General features: G+C 45.6%; 1 protein-coding gene across 1 annotated transcript in view; it reads left to right on the forward strand.

Annotated features, from left to right (window-relative positions):
- Window positions 1-19,262, forward strand: part of LOC118391775 (single-minded homolog 2-like) — a 31,379-nt gene extending 12,117 nt beyond the window's left edge. Inside the window, exons 5-12 of the mRNA XM_052457560.1 lie at window positions 12,039-12,147; window positions 13,118-13,203; window positions 15,335-15,534; window positions 16,159-16,265; window positions 16,616-16,763; window positions 16,955-17,120; window positions 17,391-17,802; window positions 18,439-19,262. Of these exons, the coding sequence (XP_052313520.1) occupies window positions 12,039-12,147; window positions 13,118-13,203; window positions 15,335-15,534; window positions 16,159-16,265; window positions 16,616-16,763; window positions 16,955-17,120; window positions 17,391-17,802; window positions 18,439-19,262 (2,052 nt within the window). The remainder of the gene's footprint in view (window positions 1-12,038; window positions 12,148-13,117; window positions 13,204-15,334; window positions 15,535-16,158; window positions 16,266-16,615; window positions 16,764-16,954; window positions 17,121-17,390; window positions 17,803-18,438) is intronic.
- The last annotated feature ends 2,676 nt before the right edge of the window (window positions 19,263-21,938 follow it).

The raw sequence follows: 21,938 nt of genomic DNA on the forward strand, positions 1-21,938 counted from the left end.
AGTATGGAACCGCTGTCATCCTAACACTGCACTCATGTAAAGAGATTGTGTACTGAGCTGTGGATAGCAAACAGAAATGCTGATGTCTTGAATGTACCTCCCCTAAGCAAACTTGGACAGACACATTGACGGCTGTGCTCAGAAAGCATTCGAGAGAACAGGGGGGCTGAGCAACAGCAATAACTCAATCCAATAAAAACAGCCCAACGACCCACTCTGAATGTAGCACTCTTGCACGCAGGCCTGATGTAAATTATGCTTGTGCACACCTGTGTACGCTGTCAAGCTTATTCAAATGGACCATCCATTGTTGTTGATATCTTGTGTGTGTGTGTGTGTGTGTGTGTGTGTGTGTGTGTGTGTGTGTGTGTGTGTGTGTGTGTGTGTGTGTGTGTGTGTGCGTGCGTGCGTGCGTGCGTGCGTGCGTGCGTGCGTGCGTGTGTGTGTGTGTGTGTGTGTTGGAGTGTCATTGTCAGTGTAGTATGTGTGGGTAGAGTTCAGTGAGTGTGCAGGGCCAGTGCAAGTCAGTGTCAGTGTGTGTGTTTAGTGGGCTAAGATTAGTGTCATTTTAAAATTAACTGTGGAAGACAAAACAGTATGTTGAGAATGCCTCTGTTGAAACACTGAGGTTAACCCATCTTCCATTGTAAAATCTAGATGCCTGTTAAGTATCAGTAACCCACATATCTTAACTTACATTGGTGCTTTTACCCACCAGTGGCGGTCAGTGCCGTTTAAGATGAGGTCCGATTTTTTTTTCATGACCATGGCCTTATTTCTATTACATCACATTGTATGGCTCTCATTCACATTCCATTCACCCAGTTCAATGTAACAGCAATAGGTTTAGGCTACTACATGATACTCAAATGTTCCATATACGCATCATAAGGTTGCTAAAACCTAGCCTATGAATGAAAGTTTGCAACCTCGGTGCACACAGGTCGAGAAACAAATTTGAGGTGACAGACAATCTTGCACAATCTTGCCTGCAGTTGCAAACGAGAGTTTATATTGGACAAATTCAGGTATGTTTAGCCCTGTTTTGTTCCGTTTGCTTCCATTTAAGAAATGTTTTTCAACAGAATCAGCGGAATGAATACACCCCTGATCACTTGTAAACACAATTCACTTTCGTAGCAGCCACGTTGTATTCCTTCTCACATCTATGCGCTCTCCTCTCACCTCTTCCCTTCACTTGTGAACTTCAATGCACAACACATCAGCTGTATGTGACCAGGCAAAAAAAACTTTCCAAGCTAAACCGCTACGCACAGCCTACATCGTTGTCACCATATTTTTATTTTTTAATTTGTAAAATTTTACCTTTATTTAACCAGGCAAGTCAGTTAAGAACATATTCTTATTTTCAATGACGGCCTGGGAACAGTGGGTTAACTGCCTGTTCAGGGGCAGAACGACAGATTTGTACCTTGTCAGCTCAGGGGTTTGAACCCTCCTCTCTTCTCCAGACCATTTCCGGAGACCTTCTCCCTTACCTCACCTCGCTCATCAACTCATCCCTGACCGCTGGCTACGTCCCTTCCGTCTTCAAGAGAGCGAGAGTTGCACCCCTTCTGAAAAAACCTACACTCGATCCCTCCGATGTCAACAACTACAGACCAGTATCCCTTCTTTCTTTTCTCTCCAAAACTCTTGAACGTGCCGTCCTTGGCCAGCTCTCCCGCTATCTCTCTCAGAATGACCTTCTTGATCCAAATCAGTCAGGTTTCAAGACTAGTCATTCAACTGAGACTGCTCTTCTCTGTATCACGGAGGCGCTCCCGCACTGCTAAAGCTAACTCTCTCTCCTCTGCTCTCATCCTTCTAGACCTATCGGCTGCCTTCGATACTGTGAACCATCAGATCCTCCTCTCCACCCTCTCCGAGTTGGGCATCTCCGGCGCGGCCCACGCTTGGATTGCGTCCTACCTGACAGGTCGCTCCTACCAGGTGGCGTGGCGAGAATCTGTCTCCTCACCACGCGCTCTCACCACTGGTGTCCCCCAGGGCTCTGTTCTAGGCCCTCTCCTATTCTCGCTATACACCAAGTCACTTGGCTCTGTCATAACCTCACATGGTCTCTCCTATCATTGCTATGCAGACGACACACAATTAATCTTCTCCTTTCCCCCTTCTGATGACCAGGTGGCGAATCGCATCTCTGCATGTCTGGCAGACATATCAGTGTGGATGACGGATCACCACCTCAAGCTGAACCTCGGCAAGACGGAGCTGCTCTTCCTCCCGGGGAAGGACTGCCCGTTCCATGATCTCGCCATCACGGTTGACAACTCCATTGTGTCCTCCTCCCAGAGCGCTAAGAACCTTGGCGTGATCCTGGACAACACCCTGTCGTTCTCAACTAACATCAAGGCGGTGGCCCGTTCCTGTAGGTTCATGCTCTACAACATCCGCAGAGTACGACCCTGCCTCACACAGGAAGCGGCGCAGGTCCTAATCCAGGCACTTGTCATCTCCCGTCTGGGTTACTGCAACTCGCTGTTGGCTGGGCTCCCTGCCTGTGCCATTAAACCCCTACAACTCATCCAGAACGCCGCAGCCCGTCTGGTGTTCAACCTTCCCAAGTTCTCTCACGTCACCCCGCTCCTCCGCTCTCTCCACTGGCTTCCAGTTGAAGCTCGCATCCGCTACAAAAAAAAGACCATGGTGCTTGCCTACGGAGCTGTGAGGGGAACGGCACCTCAGTACCTCCAGGCTCTGATCAGGCCCTACACCCAAACAAGGGCACTGCGTTCATCCACCTCTGGCCTGCTCGCCTCCCTACCACTGAGGAAGTACAGTTCCCGCTCAGCCCAGTCAAAACTGTTCGCTGCTCTGGCTCCCCAATGGTGGAACACACTCCCTCACGACGCCAGGACAGCGGAGTCAATCACCACCTTCCGGAGACACCTGAAGCCCCACCTCTTTAAGGAATACCTAGGATAGGATAAAGTAATCCTTCTCACCCCCCTTAAAAGATTTAGATGCACTATTGTAAAGTGGCTGTTCCACTGGATTTCATAAGGTGAATGCACCAATTTGTAAGTCGCTCTGGATAAGAGCGTCTGCTAAATGACTTAAATGTAATGTAAATGTAACTCGCAACCTTCCGGTTACTAGTCCAACACTCTAACCACTAGGCTACGCTGCTAGCTAAAGTAAAGTTATAGTCAGCATAGCTAATAGTACTAACGTGTTAGTAAACCCACAGTCAGTAAGCAGTTACACTGATGGGCCCTGGTGGTAATAAATTAGTAATACCAAAAGCTTACCTTGACTTGGAAGAGTTCCAGTGTCATGTTGGGAAAGTCATAGCCAGCTAGATAACATAGCATCCCTCTGTTTGAGCAGGGTGTTTCAGTAGGCTAAATTAACTAGCTGCATTTGCTAGCTAAGTAAGTTAAACTACTAGCACTCCTTCATTTTGGAAGATATTAATTAGTTCAAAACTGTTCAACTATTGTCTTTCTCTCTCTTTGAGTCAACTACTCACCACATTTTATACACTGCAGTGCTAGCTAGCTGTAGCTTATGCTTTCAGTACTAGATGAATTCTCTGATTCTTTGATTGGTTGTACATAATGTCAGTTTATGTTGCAGTTCATGCTGATTGTCACTTTCGTCGTATTGAGGAGACCAAGGTGCAGCGTGATATGAATACATACTTCCTTTAATAAAGAAAGAACACTAAACAAACTAACAAAATAACAAAACTAACGTGACGCTATATAAACCGAGTGCTGACAGGCAACGACACATAGACAATAACCCACAAAACCAAAATGGAAGATGGCAACCTAAATAGGATCTCCAATCAGAGACAACGATAAACAGCTACCTCTGATTAGGAACTAATTCAGGCCACCATAGACATACAATAAACCTGGAATAACAAACACCCGTAGATATACAAAAAACCCTAGACAGGGCAAACAAGTATACCCACCCTCATCACACCCTGACCTGACCAAAATAATACATAAAACATAGAAAACTAAGGTCAGGGCGTGACACTGATAGGCTGGAGGACATCCTCCGGAAGTTATCATAATTACAGTGCCTTGCACACTTCCGGCGCCGACTGAGATGGCCGCCTCGCTTCGCGTTCCTAGGAAACTATGCAGTTTTTAGTTTTTTTACGTGTTATTTCTTACATTAGTAGCCCAGGTCATCTTAGGTTTCATTACATACAGTCGAGAAGAACTACTGAATATAAGATCAGCGTCAACTCACCATCAGTACGACCAAGAATATGTTTTCCGCGACGCGGATCCTGTGTTCTGCCTTACAAACAGGACAACGGAATGGATCGCTTGCAGCGACCCAAGGAAACGACTACGAAAAAGAGGGAAACGCGGCGGTGTTCTGGTCAGACTCCGAAAAAGGGCACATCGCGCACCACTTCCCAGTATTCTTCTTGCCAATGTCCAGTCTCTCGACAACAAGGTTGATGAAATCCGAGCAAGGGTGGCATTCCAGAGGGACATCAGAGACTGTAACGTTCTTTGCTTTACGGAAACATGGCTTACTGGGAAGACGCTATCCAGGGCGGTGCAGCCAACGGGTTTCTCCACGCATCGCGCGGACAGAAACAAACATCTCTCTGGTAAGAAGAGTGGCGGGGGCGTATGCCTCATGACTAACGGGACATGGTGTGATGAAGGAAACATACAGGAACTCAAATCCTTCTGTTCACCTGATTTAGAATTCCTCACAATCAAATGTAGACCGCATTATCTTCCAAGAGAATTCTCTTCGATTATAATCACAGCCGTATATATCCCCCCAAGCAGACACATCGATGGCTCTGAACGAACTTTATTTAACTCTTTGCAAACTGGAAAACATTTATCCGGAGGCTGCATTCATTGTAGCTGGGGATTTTAACAAAGCCAATCTGAAAACAAGACTCCCTAAATTTTATCAGCATATCGATTGCGCAACCAGGGGTGGTAAAACCTTGGATCATTGTTACTCTAACTTCCGCGACGCATATAAGGCCCTGCCCCGCCCCCTTTCGGAAAAGCTGACCACGACTCCATTTTGCTGATCCCTGCCTACAGGCAGAAATTAAAACAAGAGGCTCCCACGCTGAGGTCTGTCCAACGCTGGTCAGACCAAGCTGACTCTACACTCCAAGACTGCTTCCATCACGTGGACTGGGACATGTTTCGTATTGCGTCAGATGGGAATATTGACGAATACGCTGATTCGGTGTGCGAGTTCATTAGAACGTGCGTCGAAGATGTCGTTCCCATAGCAACGATAAAAACATTCCCTAACCAGAAACCGTGGATTGATGGCAGCATTCGCGTGAAACTGAAAGCGCGAACCACTGCTTTTAATCAGGGCAAGGTGTCTGGCAACATGACTGAATACAAACAGTGCAGCTATTCCCTCCGCAAGGCTATTAAACAAGCTAAGCGTCAGTACAGAGACAAAGTGGAATCTCAATTCAACGGCTCAGACACAAGAGGCATGTGGCAGGGTCTACAGTCAATCACGGACTACAAGATGAAATCCAGCCCAGTCACGGACCAGGATGTCTTGCTCCCAGGCAGACTAAATAACTTTTTGCCCGCTTTGAGGACAATACAGTGCCACTGACACGGCCTGCAACGGAAACATGCGGTCTCTCCTTCACTGCAGCCGAGGTGAGTAAGACATTTAAACGTGTTAACCCTCGCAAGGCTGCAGGCCCAGACGGCATCCCCAGCCGCGCCCTCAGAGCATGCGCAGACCAGCTGGCCGGTGTGTTTACGGACATATTCAATCAATCCCTATACCAGTCTGCTGTTCCCACATGCTTCAAGAGGGCCACCATTGTTCCTGTTCCCAAGAAAGCTAAGGTAACTGAGCTAAACGACTACCGCCCCGTAGCACTCACTTCCGTCATCATGAAGTGCTTTGAGAGACTAGTCAAGGACCATATCACCTCCACCCTACCTGACACCCTAGACCCACTCCAATTTGCTTACCGCCCAAATAGGTCCACAGACGATGCAATCTCAACCACACTGCACACTGCCCTAACCCACCTGGACAAGAGGAATACCTATGTGAGAATGCTGTTCATCGACTACAGCTCGGCATTCAACACCATAGTACCCTCCAAGCTCGTCATCAAGCTCGAGACCCTGGGTCTCGACCCCGCCCTGTGCAACTGGGTACTGGACTTCCTGACGGGCCGCCCCCAGGTGGTGAGGGTAGGCAACAACATCTCCTCCCCGCTGATCCTCAACACGGGGCCCCACAAGGGTGCGTTCTGAGCCCTCTCCTGTACTCCCTGTTCACCCACGACTGCGTGGCCACGCACGCCTCCAACTCAATCATCAAGTTTGCGGACGACACAACAGTGGTAGGCTTGATTACCAACAACGACGAGACGGCCTACAGGGAGGAGGTGAGGGCCCTCGGAGTGTGGTGTCAGGAAAATAACCTCACACTCAACGTCAACAAAACTAAGGAGATGATTGTGGACTTCAGGAAACAGCAGAGGGAACACCCCCTATCCACATCGATGGAACAGTAGTGGAGAGGGTAGCTAGTTTTAAGTTCCTCGGCATACACATCACAGACAAACTGAATTGGTCCACTCACACTGACAGCGTCGTGAAGAAGGCGCAGCAGCGCCTATTCAACCTCAGGAGGCTGAAGAAATTCGGCTTGTCACCAAAAGCACTCACAAACTTCTACAGATGCACAATCGAGAGCATCCTGGCGGGCTGTATCACCGCCTGGTACGGCAACTGCTCCGCCCTCAACCGTAAGGCTCTCCAGAGGGTAGTGAGGACTGCACAACGCATCACCGGGGCAAACTACCTGCCCTCCAGGACACCTACACCACCCATTGTTACAGGAAGGCCATAAAGATCATCAAGGACATCAACCACCCGAACCACTGCCTGTTCACCCCGCTATCATCCAGAAGGCGAGGTCAGTACAGGTGCATCAAAGCTGGGACCGAGAGACTGAAAAACAGCTTCTATCTCAAGGCCATCAGACTGTTAAACAGCCACCACTAACATTGAGTGGCTGCTGCCAACACACTGTCATTGACACTGACCCAACTCCAGCCATTTTAATAATGGGAATTGATGGGAATTATGTAAATATATCACTAGCCACTTTAAACAATGCTACCTTATATAATGTTACTTACCCTACATTATTCATCTCATATGCATATGTATATACTGTACTCTACATCATCGACTGCATCCTTATGTAACACATGTATCACTAGCCACTTTAACTATGCCACTTTGTTTACTTTGTCTACACACTCATCTCATATGTATATACTGTACTCGATACCATCTACTGTATGCTGCTCTGTACCATCACTCATTCATATATCCTTATGTACATGTTCCTTATCCCCTTACACTGTGTATAAGACAGTAGTTTTGGAATTGTTAGTTAGATTACTTGTTGGTTATCACTGCATTGTCGGAACTAGAAGCACAAGCATTTCGCTACACTCGCATTTAACATCTGCTAACCATGTGTATGTGACAAATAAAATTTGATTTGATTTGATTTGATTTGCAAAAGTATTCGGCCCCCTTGAACTTTGCGACCTTTTGCCACATTTCAGGCTTCAAACACAAAGATATAAAACTGTATTTTTTTGTGAAGAATCAACAACAAGTGGGACACAATCATGAAGTGGAACGACATTTATTGGATATTTCAACCTTTTTTAACAAATCAAAAAATTGAAATGGAAGGAGTATCAGACCACTGCAAATCTACCAAGACCTGGCCGTCCCTCTAAACTTTCAGCTCATACAAGGAGAAGACTGATCAGAGATGCAGCCAAGAGGCCCATGATCACTCTGGATGAACTGCAGAGATCTACAGCTGAGGTGGGAGACTCTGTCCATAGGACAACAATCAGTTGTATATTGCACAAATCTGGCCTTTATGGAAGAGTGGCAAGAAGAAAGCCATTTCTTAAAGATATCCATAAAAAGTGTCGTTTAAAGTTTGACACAAGCCACCTGGGAGACACACCAAACATGTGGAAGAAGGTGCTCTGGTCAGATGAAACCAAAATTGAACTTTTTGGCAACAATGCAAAACGTTATGTTTGGCGTAAAAGCAACACAGCTCATCACCCTGAACACACCATCCCCACTGTCAAACATGGTGGTGGCAGCATCATGGTTTGGGCCTGCTTTTCTTCAGCAGGGACAGGGAAGATGGTTAAAATTGATGGGAAGATGGATGGAGCCAAATACAGGACCATTCTGGAAGAAAACCTGATGGAGTCTGCAAAAGACCTGAGACTGGGACGGAGATTTGTCTTCCAACAAGACAATGATCCAAAACATAAAGCAAAATCTACAATGGAATGGTTCAAAAATAAACATATCCAGGTGTTAGAATGGCCAAGTCAAAGTCCAGACCTGAATCCAATCGAGAATCTGTGGAAAGAACTGAAAACTGCTGTTCACAAATGTTCTCCATCCAACCTCACTGAGCTCGAGCTGTTTTGCAAGGAGGAATGGGAAAAAATTTCAGTCTCTCGATGTGCAAAACTGATAGAGACATACCCCATGCGACTTACAGCTGTAATCGAAGCAAAAGGTGGCACTGCAAAGTATTAACTTAAGGGGGCTGAATAATTTTGCACGCCCAATTTTTCAGTTTTTGATTTGTTTAAAAAGTTTGAAATATCCAATAAATGTCATTCCACTTCATGATTGTGTCCCACTTGTTGTTGATTCTTCACAAAAAAATACAGTTTTATATCTTTATGTTTAAAGCCTGAAATGTGGCAAAAGGTCGCAAAGTTCAAGGGGGCCGAATACTTTCGCAAGGCACTGTACTTTGTCTATGGAAGGGAGTGAGAAACAAGCGCCTCCTAGGTTTTGTATTGAAGTCAATGTACCCAGAGGAGGATGGAAGCTAGCTGTCCTCCGGCTACACCATGGTGCCACCCAAAAGAATGCTGTTGAGGCTACTGTAGACCTTCGTTGCAAAATAGTGTGTTTTAATCAATTATTTATGATGTGATTAAATTGAGTATAGTTTTATCTAAAAAGGATAGCTTTTTACATTTTTTTACAATAAAACATTTTATGAAATTCACTGAGGAGGATGGTCCTCCCCTTTCTCCTCTGAGGAGCCTCCACTGTTACACACATATTTCACTTGTTGCTCCTGAACACCATTTCTGTGACACCAAAAAGCAGAGCAGTCCTCTATGCTCAGTCTCAATGCTCTCTCACTACAAAGCATGGATTACCCGAGCCTAACTGAAGAAACCAATTTGTTGTTGAAGTGGGGAGCAGTGACCCGCTCGCTGAGTGACCCAGACCCCAAATTTGAGAGGTAAAATAGATCAGAGAGGAGCCTAGACGTTGTTCTGTGTTGTCATGCAAATTATTGGTTCTTTCATAAATTAACCCGAGTGTTTCCTGACATCATCCGCCTTTGAGGCGGAGCTGAACGTGATGCAGAGATCAATTTTTGTCCCCTTCCTCACTTCCAACACACACACATATGCATGTACGCATGCAGGCACAGGCACTCTCTCACACACACACACACACACACACACACACACACACACACACACACACACACACACACACACACACACACACACACACACACACACACACACACACACACACACACACACACACACACACACACTCACATGTACGCACGCGAGCACACACATGTACGCACACGTGCACACACAAACACACACACACAAAGTCAGTGTCCCCCTTCAATAGGCATTTCTCTTTGATAATGTAATCCCTTGTAATGACAGAGTATCATCCTGCTAAATGATGAAAAGACCTCAAAACACAATTCAGAAAGACTCTGTCTTCTTCACTGTTGTTTTAAGATGGAACCAGAGAAGAAGGCAGACATTGTACGTGCCCCCAACCGATTGTGTTTTCTTGTTTGTTTGTTTGCGTTGTTTATAAAAAAAAAATATCTTATTCTTATCCATATTTTTTAAAAACTGTGTTGTTGGTTAGTTAGGGGCTTGTAAGTAAGCATTTCACTGTAACCTGTTGTATTCGGCGCATGTGACTAATAACATTTGATTTGATTTGTTAGGGGTGACATGTCACTGAAGAAATTATATGCTGGTCTCTAACATATATAATGCAACTTGTCATTTTCTCAAATTTCAGGCTGATAAAACTTGATGTGATGTGATTAACCGGTGCCCCCACACATTGACTCTTTACCGGTACCCCCTGTATGTAACCTCCAAATTGACTCTGTACCGGTACCCCCTGTATGTAACCTCCACATTGACTCTGTACCGGTACCCCCTGTATATAGCCTCCACATTGACTCTGTACCGGTACCCCCTGTATATAGCCTCCACATTGACTCTGTAACGGTACCCCCTGTATATAGCCTCCACATTGACTCTGTACCGGTACCCCCTGTATATAGCCTCCACATTGACTCAGTACTGGTACCCCCTGTATATAGCCTCCACATTGACTCTGTACCGGTACCCCCTGTATATAGCCTCCACATTGACTCTGTAACGGTACCCCCTGTATATAGCCTCCACATTGACTCTGTACCGGTACCCCCTGTATATAGCCTCCACATTGACTCTGTACCGGTACCCCCTGTATATAGCCTCCACATTGACTCTGTACCGGTACCCCCTGTATGTAGCCTCCACATTGACTCAGTACTGGTACCCCCTGTATATAGCCTCCACATTGACTCTGTACCGGTACACCCTGTATGTAACCTCCACATTGACTCTGTACCCTCCACATTGGTGACTCCCTGTACTCCCTGTATATAGCCTCCACATTGACTCTGTACCCCCCTGGTACCCCTGTATATAGCCTCCACATTGACTCTGTACTGTACCCCTGTATGTAACCTCCACATTGACCTGTACTGTATATAGCCTCCACATTGACTCTGTACCGGTACTCCTGTATATAGCCTCCACATTGACTCTGTACCGGTACCCCCTGTATATAGCCTCCACATTGACTCTGTACCGGTACCCCCTGTATGTAACCTCCACATTGACTCTGTACCGGTACTCCCTGTATATAGCCTCCACATTGACTCTATACCGGTACCCCCTGTATATAGCCTCCACATTGACTCTGTACTGGTACCCCCTGTATATAGCCTCCACATTGACTCTGTACCGGTACCCCCTGTATATAGCCTCCACATTGACTCTGTACCGGTACCCCCTGTATATAGCCTCCACATTGACTCTGTACCGGTACCCCCTGTATATAGCCTCCACATTGACTCTGTACCGGTACCCCCTGTATATAGCCTTCACATTGACTCTGTACCGGTACCCCCTGTATGTAGCCTCCACATTGACTCAGTACTGCTACCGCCTGTATGTAGCCTCCACATTGACTCAGTACTGGTACCCCCTGTATGTAGCCTCCACATTGACTCAGTACTGGTACCCCCTGTATGTAGCCTCCACATTGACTCTGTACCGGTACCCCCTGTATGTAGCCTCCACATTGACTCAGTACTGGTACCCCCTGTATATAGCCTCCACATTGACTCTGTACCGGTACCCCCTGTATGTAGCCTCCACATTGACTCTGTACCGGTACCCCCTGTATGTAGCCTCCACATTGACTCAGTACTGGTACCCCCTGTATGTAGCCTCCACATTGACTCTGTACCGGTACCCCCTGTATGTAGCCTCCACATTGACTCTGTACCGGTACCCCCTGTATGTAGCCTCCACATTGACTCTGTACCGGTACCCCCTGTATGTAGCCTCCACATTGACTCAGTACTGGTACCCCCTGTATGTAGCCTCCACATTGACTCAGTATCGGTACCCCCTGTATGTAGCCTCGCTATTGTTATTTTACTGCTGCCGTTTAATTATTTGTTATTTCATTTTCTATTTTTTATACATCTATTTTATCACTTATTTTTCTTAAAAGCATGGTTCATTTAGGGCTTGTAAGTAAGCATTTCACCTGTTGTATTCATGTGACAAATAACATTTGATTTGATTGATTTGTTTCTGTCAGGTGGAGCTGACGGGCAACAGTATATTTGAGTACATCCACCAATCAGACCATGATGAGATGACGGCCGTGCTCAGCGCCCATCAGCCCCTCCACCATCACTTCCTGCAAGGTGCCTAACATGCTAGATTCATTCACTCTCCTGTTCTATTTTCTCTTTCTCCTTTTTTCTTCCTCTCTTTCTGTCTTTCTTATTCTTTCTCTGTCTCTGTCTTTCTTTCCATTTCCATTTCCTTTCCCTTTCTACTTCTGTCTCTCTCTCTCCGAAACAAGTCAGTTGATCACGATTTTCCCTCATGCAAAATGTACTCAACTCTCTGTACGTTTCTAAGTAACAGTGTTGCTACTTCAATGAGGTCTACCTCTACCGTAAGAAGGAAGGCAACTATAACAACATAGTACTTGTGTACAAAGTACAATGTGTAGCACCATGATGCATAATACAAGATCATACTCAGGCAGCCTCTCTCTCTCTCTCTCTCTCTCTCTCTCTCTCTCTCTCTCTCAGAGCAGCAGGCAGGTTTTCATTATCTAAGTCTAGGAGCAGCATCTGAAGTCTTATGTGATAACAGACAGCATCCCCCCCCACTGACAATGACACTCCAACACACACACACACACACACACACACGCACGCACGCACGCACGCACGCACGCACGCACACACACACACACACACACACACACACACACACACACACACACACACACACACTTAGGCTAGCCACATCTACATTTGCTGCTTTATTTGGTATTGGTATTTGATTAGGATCCCCATTAGCTGTTTGCGAAAGCAGCAGCTACTCTTCCTGGGGTCCACACAAAACATGACATAATACAGAATATTAATAGACAAGAACAGCTCAAGGACATTTAACCAGGGTTTGTGTGTGTGACTGTGGTGGTGAAATGTTTTTATTTTGTCTATTTCTCCTCTCTCTGTCTGTGTCTGTCTCTGTGTGTGTGTGTGTGTGTGTGTGTGTGTGTGTGTGTGTGTGTGTGTGTGTGTGTGTGTGTGTGTGTGTGTGTGTGTGTGTGTGTGTGTGTGTGTGTGTGTGTGTGTGTGTGTGTGTGTGTTACAGAGTACGAAATTGAGCGCTCTTTTTTCCTGAGGATGAAGTGTGTATTGGCCAAGCGTAATGCAGGACTGACGTGTGGAGGATATAAGGTACTACTATAATGAAATTAAATATTTGAAATCACATTTCCTAGTTTCTGTATTCCATGATAATCTGCGTCTCTGGAAGTAGTAAACATGAATATCAATATAGGAGAGAAATATAAGAGAGTAACTAATTCAAATTTAACACCTACAGTCAGTTCAAAACAAATATTTCTTCTTTCTTCTATTTTGAGATTAAAATGTTGTTGTTCAATTGAGGCTATAATGTTATTATAGTGTTATTACAGTGTTAACAGGTTATTTGAAACTGCATATTGTTTGTCTGAGAGTCTCAGCAGCTGCAGCATTTCCACTTGACTCACTCAAATCTCCAACAACAACTACCTCTTCTAAAACCTTCCTTTCTGGATGCAACGGCAATATTCTTCACTCCCTACTTCTTCCCCTCGTCCCCTATAATATACATCGCCTAGCAGATTGCAATTGAGATCTGTTGTAAATTTACAGTTGAAGTCGGAAGTTTACATACACTTTAGCCAAATATATTTAAAATCAGTTTCACTATTCCCCACATTTAATCAGAGTAAAAATGCCCTCTTAGGTCAGTTAGGATCACCGCTTTATTTTAAGGTTGTGAAATGTCAGAATAATAGTAGAGAGAATTATTTATTTAATCACATTCCCAGTGGGTCAGATTTGATAGCATTGCCTATAAATTGTTTAACTTGGGTCAAACGTTTTGGGTAGCCTTCCATAAGCTTCCCACAATAAGTTGGATGAATTTTTGCCCATTCCTCCTGACAGAGCTGGTGTAACTGAATCAGGTTTGTAGGCCTCCTTGCTCGCACACTCTTTTTCAGTTCTGCCCACAAATGTTCTATGGGATTGAGGTCAGGGCTTTGTGATGGCCACTCCAATACCTTGACTTTGTTGTCCTTAAGTAATTTCAAACAGTTCTATTTTTGTTTCATCAGGCCAGAGAACATTTCTCCAAAAGTACAATCTTTGTCCCCATGTGCAGTTGCAAACCTTTGTCTGGCTTTTTTATGGCGGTTTTGGAGCAGTGGCTTCTTTCTTGCTGAGCGGCCTTTCAGGTTATGTCGAGATAGGACTCGTTTTACTGTGGATATAGATACTTTTGTACCTGTTTCCTCCAGCATCTTCACAAGGTCCTTTGCTGTTGTTCTGGGATTGGTTTTAACTTTTCGCACCAAAGTATGTAGTACCTTCAGGGGTTTGGAAATTGCTCCCAAGGATGAACCAGACTTGTGGAGGTCTACAATGTTTTTTTCTGAGGCCTTGGCTGATTTCTTTAGATTTTCCCATGATGTCAAGCAAAGAGGCACTGAGTTTGAAGGTAGGCCTTGAAATACATCCACAGGTACACCTCCAATTGACTCAAATTATGTCAATTAGCCTATCAGAAGCTTCTAAAGTCATGACATCATCTTCTGGAATTTTCTAAGCTGTTTAAAGGCACAGTCAACTTAGTGTATGTAAACTTCTGACCCACTGGAATTGTGATACAGTGAATTATAAGTGAAATAATCTGTCTGTAAACAATTGTTGGAAAAATTACTTGTGTCATGCACTAAGTAGATGTCCTACCCGACTTGGCAAAACTATAGTTTGTTAACAAGAAATTTGTGGTGGTTGAAAAGCGAGTTTTAATGACTCCAACCTAAGTGTATGTAATCTTCCGACTTCAACTGTACATTGCCAATAAACAAGCCGTTTATGTTAAGTAGTAGAATAAATCATCTGTGCGAACTGGGCGGCCGCTACTGAATGGCCGGACAAGTATAGGTTAACAGGAAGTGAGGAAGATAAATAGAGCCATTAGCATCTAGGCACGTGGCTGTTCCAGGGAGGGAGGGCTGGAGGGGAGCAGTGGAGGAGGGGGGAGTGGAGAGGGGCACTTAGTGGGGTGCAGGCTGAGTTTGAGCCTGCTCTTGCTTTCATGGAGTTAGTGAGAGCAAGTTTGCTGCATTACCAACAATGTTGTATCTCAATCTACCATATCTAACTCTCTGCTCCACCTAAATGTGGACACAAAACCACATTCTGGACACATAAGGCAAGGTGTAAAGCCTATCTGTCTAGCTATATCTATGTCTGTATCTGTATCTATCTCTATATTGCTGTGTAAAGCCCCTCTCATCTCTCTGCTCCCTAGGTGATCCACTGCAGTGGGTATTTGAAGATCCGTCAGTACGTGATGGACATGGCACTGTTTGACTCGTGTTATCAGATCGTGGGTCTGGTGGCGGTGGGCCACTCCCTGCCTCCCAGTGGTATCACAGAGATCAAGCTCCATAGTAACATGTTCATGTTCAGGGCCAGCCTGGACCTCAAGCTCATCTTCCTGGACTCTAGGTATGGGAGTGAGTGGGCAGCAGCTACTCTTCCTGGGTTCCTGTGAAATTAAGGCAGTTTATACAGTCTCTTATGGCATGTCTTGTGGGGTATGCATGGGTGTCCGAGCTGTGCGCCAGTAGTTCAAACAGACAGCCCAGTGCATTCAACATGTCAATACCTCTCACAAATACAAGTAGTGATGAAGTCAATCTCTCCTCCACTTTGAGCCAGGAGAGATTGATATGCACATTATTAATATTAGCTCTCTGTGTACATCCAAGGGCCAGCCGTGCTGCCCTGTTCTGAGCCAATTGCAATTTTCCTAAGTCCCTCTTTGTAGCACCTGACCACACGACTGAACAGTAGTCCAGGTGCGAAAAAACTATGGCCTGTAGGACCTGCCTTGTTGATAGTGCTGTTAAGAAGGTCGAGCAGAGCTTTATTATGGACAGACTTCTCCCCGTTTTAGCTACTGTTGTATTAATATGAGGGAGGGAGGGAGGGAGGTAGGTAGGGGGAAAAACATAACCTATGTAAAATGAGACAGAAAAATATAATTAAAATAAAAAACAAACACAACAAAGGATGTGAACATCATGATTTAAAATGTTTTGCTTTTGACTCCTGAACTCTGGATTCAAGGGTGGCTGAGTTGACGGGACACGAACCCCAGGACCTGATCGAGAAGACACTATACCACCACGTGCACGGCTGTGACGCATTCCATCTACGCTTCGCTCACCACCTCTGTGAGTCAGTCCCCCTCTGTGGCCACATTGTGACACTTCTAACTAAACAACCCACACTCTCCTTGAGAGGGTTAGGGTTTCTGTAAGTGGCAACTGTGGAGTTTCTCACAGACTACCCATGCAGGTTTAAGAGGAAAATAAAAATGATACAGTATTCATGACTCAAGGTATTCATGAGTATGTCAATGGAACTGAGCCTTTTGCAGTCTATCTCTCCCAAGCATTATGTCTGCATTCTATAGCTATGTGCACTTCTCTTTCTCTCCCTCAGTCTTTTACCCAGGCACAGTGCAGTCTGGGATTTGATCTCTCATCCCCATCTTTCTCTCTCACCCCTCCCTCTTCTGCAGTGTTGGTGAAAGGGCAGGTCACCACTAAGTACTACCGTATGTTGTCCAAGCATGGGGGCTGGGTGTGGGTGCAGAGCTACGCCACCATCGTCCACAACAGCCGCTCCTCCAGACCCCACTGCATCGTCAGTGTCAACTATGTTCTCACGTGAGTCAACACTTTCACCTTTCGACCTGAGTGGTGCTGTGACAGGTGAATCATGTCCTAAAAAAAAAGTAAATTTAATAGTCTTGGACATTTTGGGGAAGAAAGTCTGGGTTTGTAAGGTGGTGCACCCGGTGTGTGTGTGTTATGCTAATCCAAGCTGTTCTGTGCTGTATGTATATGTCTCGCCACAGGGACGTAGAATATAAAGATATGCAGCTGTCTCAGGAGCAGAGTCGAGCGGCCAAATCCAGCTTGGTCTTTAAGAGTGGCCCGGCCTCCTCTCAGGACCCCCGCAAACAACATAAGGCCAAAGCAGTCAAGATCAAGAGCAAACTCAAAACAGCCCCCTACCCTCAGGTACTACTGCTCCTCACACCGAGTTACTAATACTGTTCATATGCACATACAGTAGCCGATATTATGATGAATAGCTTTTGCCAGTTTGGAAAAAGAGGAGACACTATTCACAATCAGTAACTTTCCTCTTGAAAAGGAAAATATAACAAAGTGACTTGATTCTTTGTCATAGCGCAACAAATGAGCAGTACTCAGCACTGTCTTCATTGCCTGTCTTGATAGAAAATAACAACACCACCATAACCTGCTGTCTATTACCTCCACCTCCAGCCCAACATCACCTACCATCCAGACAAGCTGGACTGCTCCCCCCAAGGAGAGGCCTGGAAGGAGAGCCAGGCCCCCTGCCAGGGGCAGAGCTCTGGCCCCTCTGGAGGCCCAGAAGCTGAAGAGGTCCTGTTTAGCATCAGCGCCCCGTATGGGCTCTCCTTCCCCAACCCATATGGGAACCTACCCCACACGGACTCCCAGAGGAGGGTACGATCCACCCAGGGTTCCTCTTCCGCCTCGCCCTCCCCGGCTTCCCCCAGCCTGGCCGCCCGGCAGCTGCTCAGCTCCCTGCAGGATCGAGGGGGCGAGGAGCGCTGGAGCTGTGCCAACGCCAAAAGCCATCCCGGTCACGCCCCGAGGCGCTCTGTTGCATCGTGTGCCATCACCACTGCCACTGCAGCAGCGTATTCCGGTATGGCTCTGGCTCAAAAGCATGGGGAAAGGCAGGCTCACAATCAGTGCCGAGGAACGCAGAGCTCTTTCCACAAGCTTTTAAATGCACCACTAACTGATATAATCAGTTTACACTAGCAATGCTACATTTAACCAGAAATTGTACACTGTAACTGAAAACTGTAATTGATACGGAAATTTGGGGTATTATCAACAGTCAAATACTGAGAAACATTTTACTGCAGCATACTGTAAATGAGGGTGCATTCTGGGAACATTTGTGGGCGGGGAATGAATTGCTATATTTCAAATGATACTGTAATTCAGTCTCACAGAATACAGTACCGTACCGTAATTTTTGAGCGCCAAAATCTTTTTGACCACTAGTGGATGCATGGTATTATTGTTTCTGGCTCATTAACATATTTTGAGACGTGCCTTGTAAGAGGCTATATTTGTTGCACCATTACTGAAAGTGCTGTACCAATTGAATTGCTATGTGGTAGTAGTGCCCCATCATTTAAAAATGTATAAGGGACAGATTGGTGTGGCAGCAAGTCTTAAACCAGCGACTTACCAAACTTCTAGAGGTGTCTGGCTATAGCCTCTATAGCATTTTAGTCTGAATCTCATGGAGCATTTAATTTCTTCACAGGCCCTACAGCGAGCAGGGGGTACCCCCCCAGCGAACCCCTCCATGGTGTCCTCTCCAGCTGTGCGACCCTGCGCCCTATCAGCAGGTACAAGGAAGAGCCCTACGAGCATCACACACTTGGCCAGAGGAAGACCACAGAGGACCGCCTGCCCTCCCAGTCACAGGCCACGAAAGAGGACAGCAAGCTGCCGTTCAACCGATACCACCACCACAAGGTCTCAGAAGGAGGTGGTTGCATAGTAGGGGAGAAGCCTTTGTCCTGTCCTCTGCTGAGTAGCTCTGTGCTGGAGAAGGCGAGCTATAAGCAGTCCGGGTCTCTCCACGGCCTGGGCCAGCCCTTCCCCATGCAGGTGGTGCTGGAGCAGCACAGGAGGCTGTGTATGATGGAGTCCCCCTACAGCCACAGTGCCACTGGCCCCTTGGAGCACACGGACAGCAATTGGGAGCGGAGGACCCCCAAGCTGCTGGAGCCTGAGGCGGGGGAGAGGAGGATGTGGATGGGGGTTGGAGTTGAAGTTGGGGTTGGGATGGGGGTGGGAGTTGAAGTTGGGGTTGGGATGGGGGTGGGAGTTGGGGCAGGCCTGCCGGCCCAGGCTCCGTACATGTCTTTGAACCTCCACCACGTCTTGGCCAAACACAGCTCCTTCCAGGCCCCGCCCTACGCTGCCCTCGGCCATTTGTCGGACAGCTACGGTTACCGTGGTGATGAAATGGGTTCTTATGGCTACAAGAGCCAAAGCCCCGCCTCTGGCTCCTCCCCTGAGACCCACAGGGAGATCCCTCATTACATCGGCACGTCCGTCATCATAACCAACGAGAGGTGACACGGCCTGGGATTGAAGGTCAAGAAGGGACAGACACCCTTAGACTTCAGTCTTTTTGGTCAGAAACAGACCATGACCAAAAGCTGTATCAGTGACTATGTTACTGTGTCAGACATAAGTCGAGTCACTTTCTGGGGACCCCCATTTCTGTTTTTCCCCGATGCTTTCTACACAGATAAACCAACGTCAGACTCCTGTAAGGAGCAGCCAGGAATTTCAGGTTTCTTGAATACATTATATTTTTGGCATAAAGTTTAGCCAATAGCATATGTAATGCATTGCCACATTCTAGTTCAAAGCCATTTCTTTTGATAAGACCTCAATCACCTTTGAGCCATACAGTACATCATTTGAGGTACAAATTGCCTGTGAAGAATACACCCCTCTAATGTTGTAACTCATAGAGGTACCTATCCTACAGACCTGAACAAGAAGAGACTATAGAATGTAGCATGAGTTCAACCCAATTCGCCAGCTAGTTCAAGTGCAAACTGTTTCCAATGCGCGTATAAATTATGCCAACAGAAAAATTACAGTTGCAAAAGTATTGAACGTGGACAATGTCTTGCACACAGTAATGAGGGAAAATATCCTTCATCCTCTTTTGAAGTTGGAATTAATTTGGTATATTCTACCCATGGCAGAGATTGGAAACGTAATGTGTTTATTTATTATTGTGCAACACAAAGCAGCTTGCTTATTTATGAAGGAAACTAGGGTCTAACAAGTATAATGAAAAAAAAAATACTGCATTGGGGGAAATGAAATGAAATAAAACAAGGTAGTTTGCTTTCATTCTGAATAAACAATTCAAATGAAATGTCATGCCAGACAGTCATTGTCCATTTCTATTTTCAGCTCTTCTTTATTCCTCAGAATGCATTGTGAATATCATCTGGTTATTGAAGAGGTCTGTGGACATTGCTATGATATCAATCACGTCAAATGTCCAAATATGGAGCACTTTTATATAATAGTTACATATAACCTTCTTACTTTCTTTCTGAGGTCATCTTGAAGTACACCTTATGTCTGTTCTCCTGCCTGTATCCCATCAACCTGGTAAAATGGGACATACAAATATATGTATGTGGGGGTGTGTAACTGTCCATCCACTGTGGTCTTCTGTATCCATACATCCCTCCACATTCCCCTTAGGACACATATAGACAGTCCGGTGACAGCCAAGGACCACTGGAGACACTCCATGTTAACATCTAAACTCAAACATCTAAACTCAAATCAGCAGAAGCTCTGAAAGCACTAGGCACTTCCATAAAAACGGTATTATTCTCATCAGTGTTATGTACACTATATCAACAATGGTCCCATTTATTTCTAAAGCAACCTAAAAGAGCCACAGTGTAATTTGTGCTTTATGAATTTCAGAGGTCAGAAAATGTACAATGTAACACCAAATAAACATTATAGGTAACCACTGGGTATTTGCATGTTTCAAATAGAGCATAAAAACATTCAAATACAATAATGCACCTTTCACTAGTTTTCAAAGCCTCTTCAAAGTTTATGTAAATACTGTATGTCCTCTCCATATGCTTGTTTTCCCTGCTAGTCTTTTACGTTTCATCACGATGGGATATGAAGTCAGTCAACCATTCCCTATCTAACCAGTACATATGTCAGAATGCTTGTCAAACAAAGTTCAGCAAACATATCAGCTGTCAACCATTATTTTCTTAATCTTACATCCTTCACTTCATTCTGTTTTCTATAACTCAAAGAATAGAGTTAGCGTAAACATAGAAGCCAAGGATTGCCATCTAACTACCCTATAAAACATGTCTAGTTTTTCTTGAAGAAAAGCTGATATTTGAAGGTGAGCCAAAGGGCTCTGCTGTCTCTCTGGGGAGGCTGGATTGAGATGTGGTATTATGCAGCCAATATTAAAGAGGATAGATCCCTTTTGACCCTTGAGACCTGCCACTGAGATTGTTAAATAGGATATTGAGGAGGCTCCATTTATGGATCCAGAGGTAAGCTATTTGCTTAATGAACTTTAGGCTTGAGAAACTCTGGAGTCTTTGTAGCTGATGCTCCAGAGTGTACACACCATCAGCTACATCGGAACGGTGCAGCTAAGACCTAAATCTTTATTGATCAAAATCGCTACATTGGAAGCCAGTTGTTTTCAACAGAGTTCAGAGGACCATGTTGTTTCCTCAAAAAGTAACAGTACTCAAAACCAGGCACTATAAAAACCTCAATATTGCCATTGAATACATTGTTAGCGCATTGCTAAACTTTGATGAAACCATATTGGGTACATTTATTAAAATCCGAGAAGGTGGGAATGAGCTTGTAATGGAGCTGAGGGCTGCATCCAGTTTGTGGAGCTGGCATGCATATTTTCTCCTTATCCACACCCCCCCCAATCCTCACTCCCTCCTGGTCACCTGCACCAAGGGGCTCACCCACACCTCATCACTCCCCCACCGGAAGAGGGAGGGAATCTACTTCCCCCCTCCCTCTCCCACTCTACAGCCACTGCTGGGCAAAGCTGGACTCAATCAACAGTGTCTTTCTCTTTAGTACAGTTTAAGGGGCATGGAGAAAGGAGAGCAGAGCAAAGAAAGCAACAGGAAACCTACCTACCTTCGTTTAAGAGGCCCCTTCTTGTTGTCCAATGACATGTCTGTAGATGGGAGATTGGGTTCT

This window comes from Oncorhynchus keta, chromosome 12, assembly GCF_023373465.1.
Source record: "Oncorhynchus keta strain PuntledgeMale-10-30-2019 chromosome 12, Oket_V2, whole genome shotgun sequence".
In the NCBI taxonomy this organism is placed as follows: Eukaryota; Metazoa; Chordata; class Actinopteri; order Salmoniformes; family Salmonidae; genus Oncorhynchus; species Oncorhynchus keta.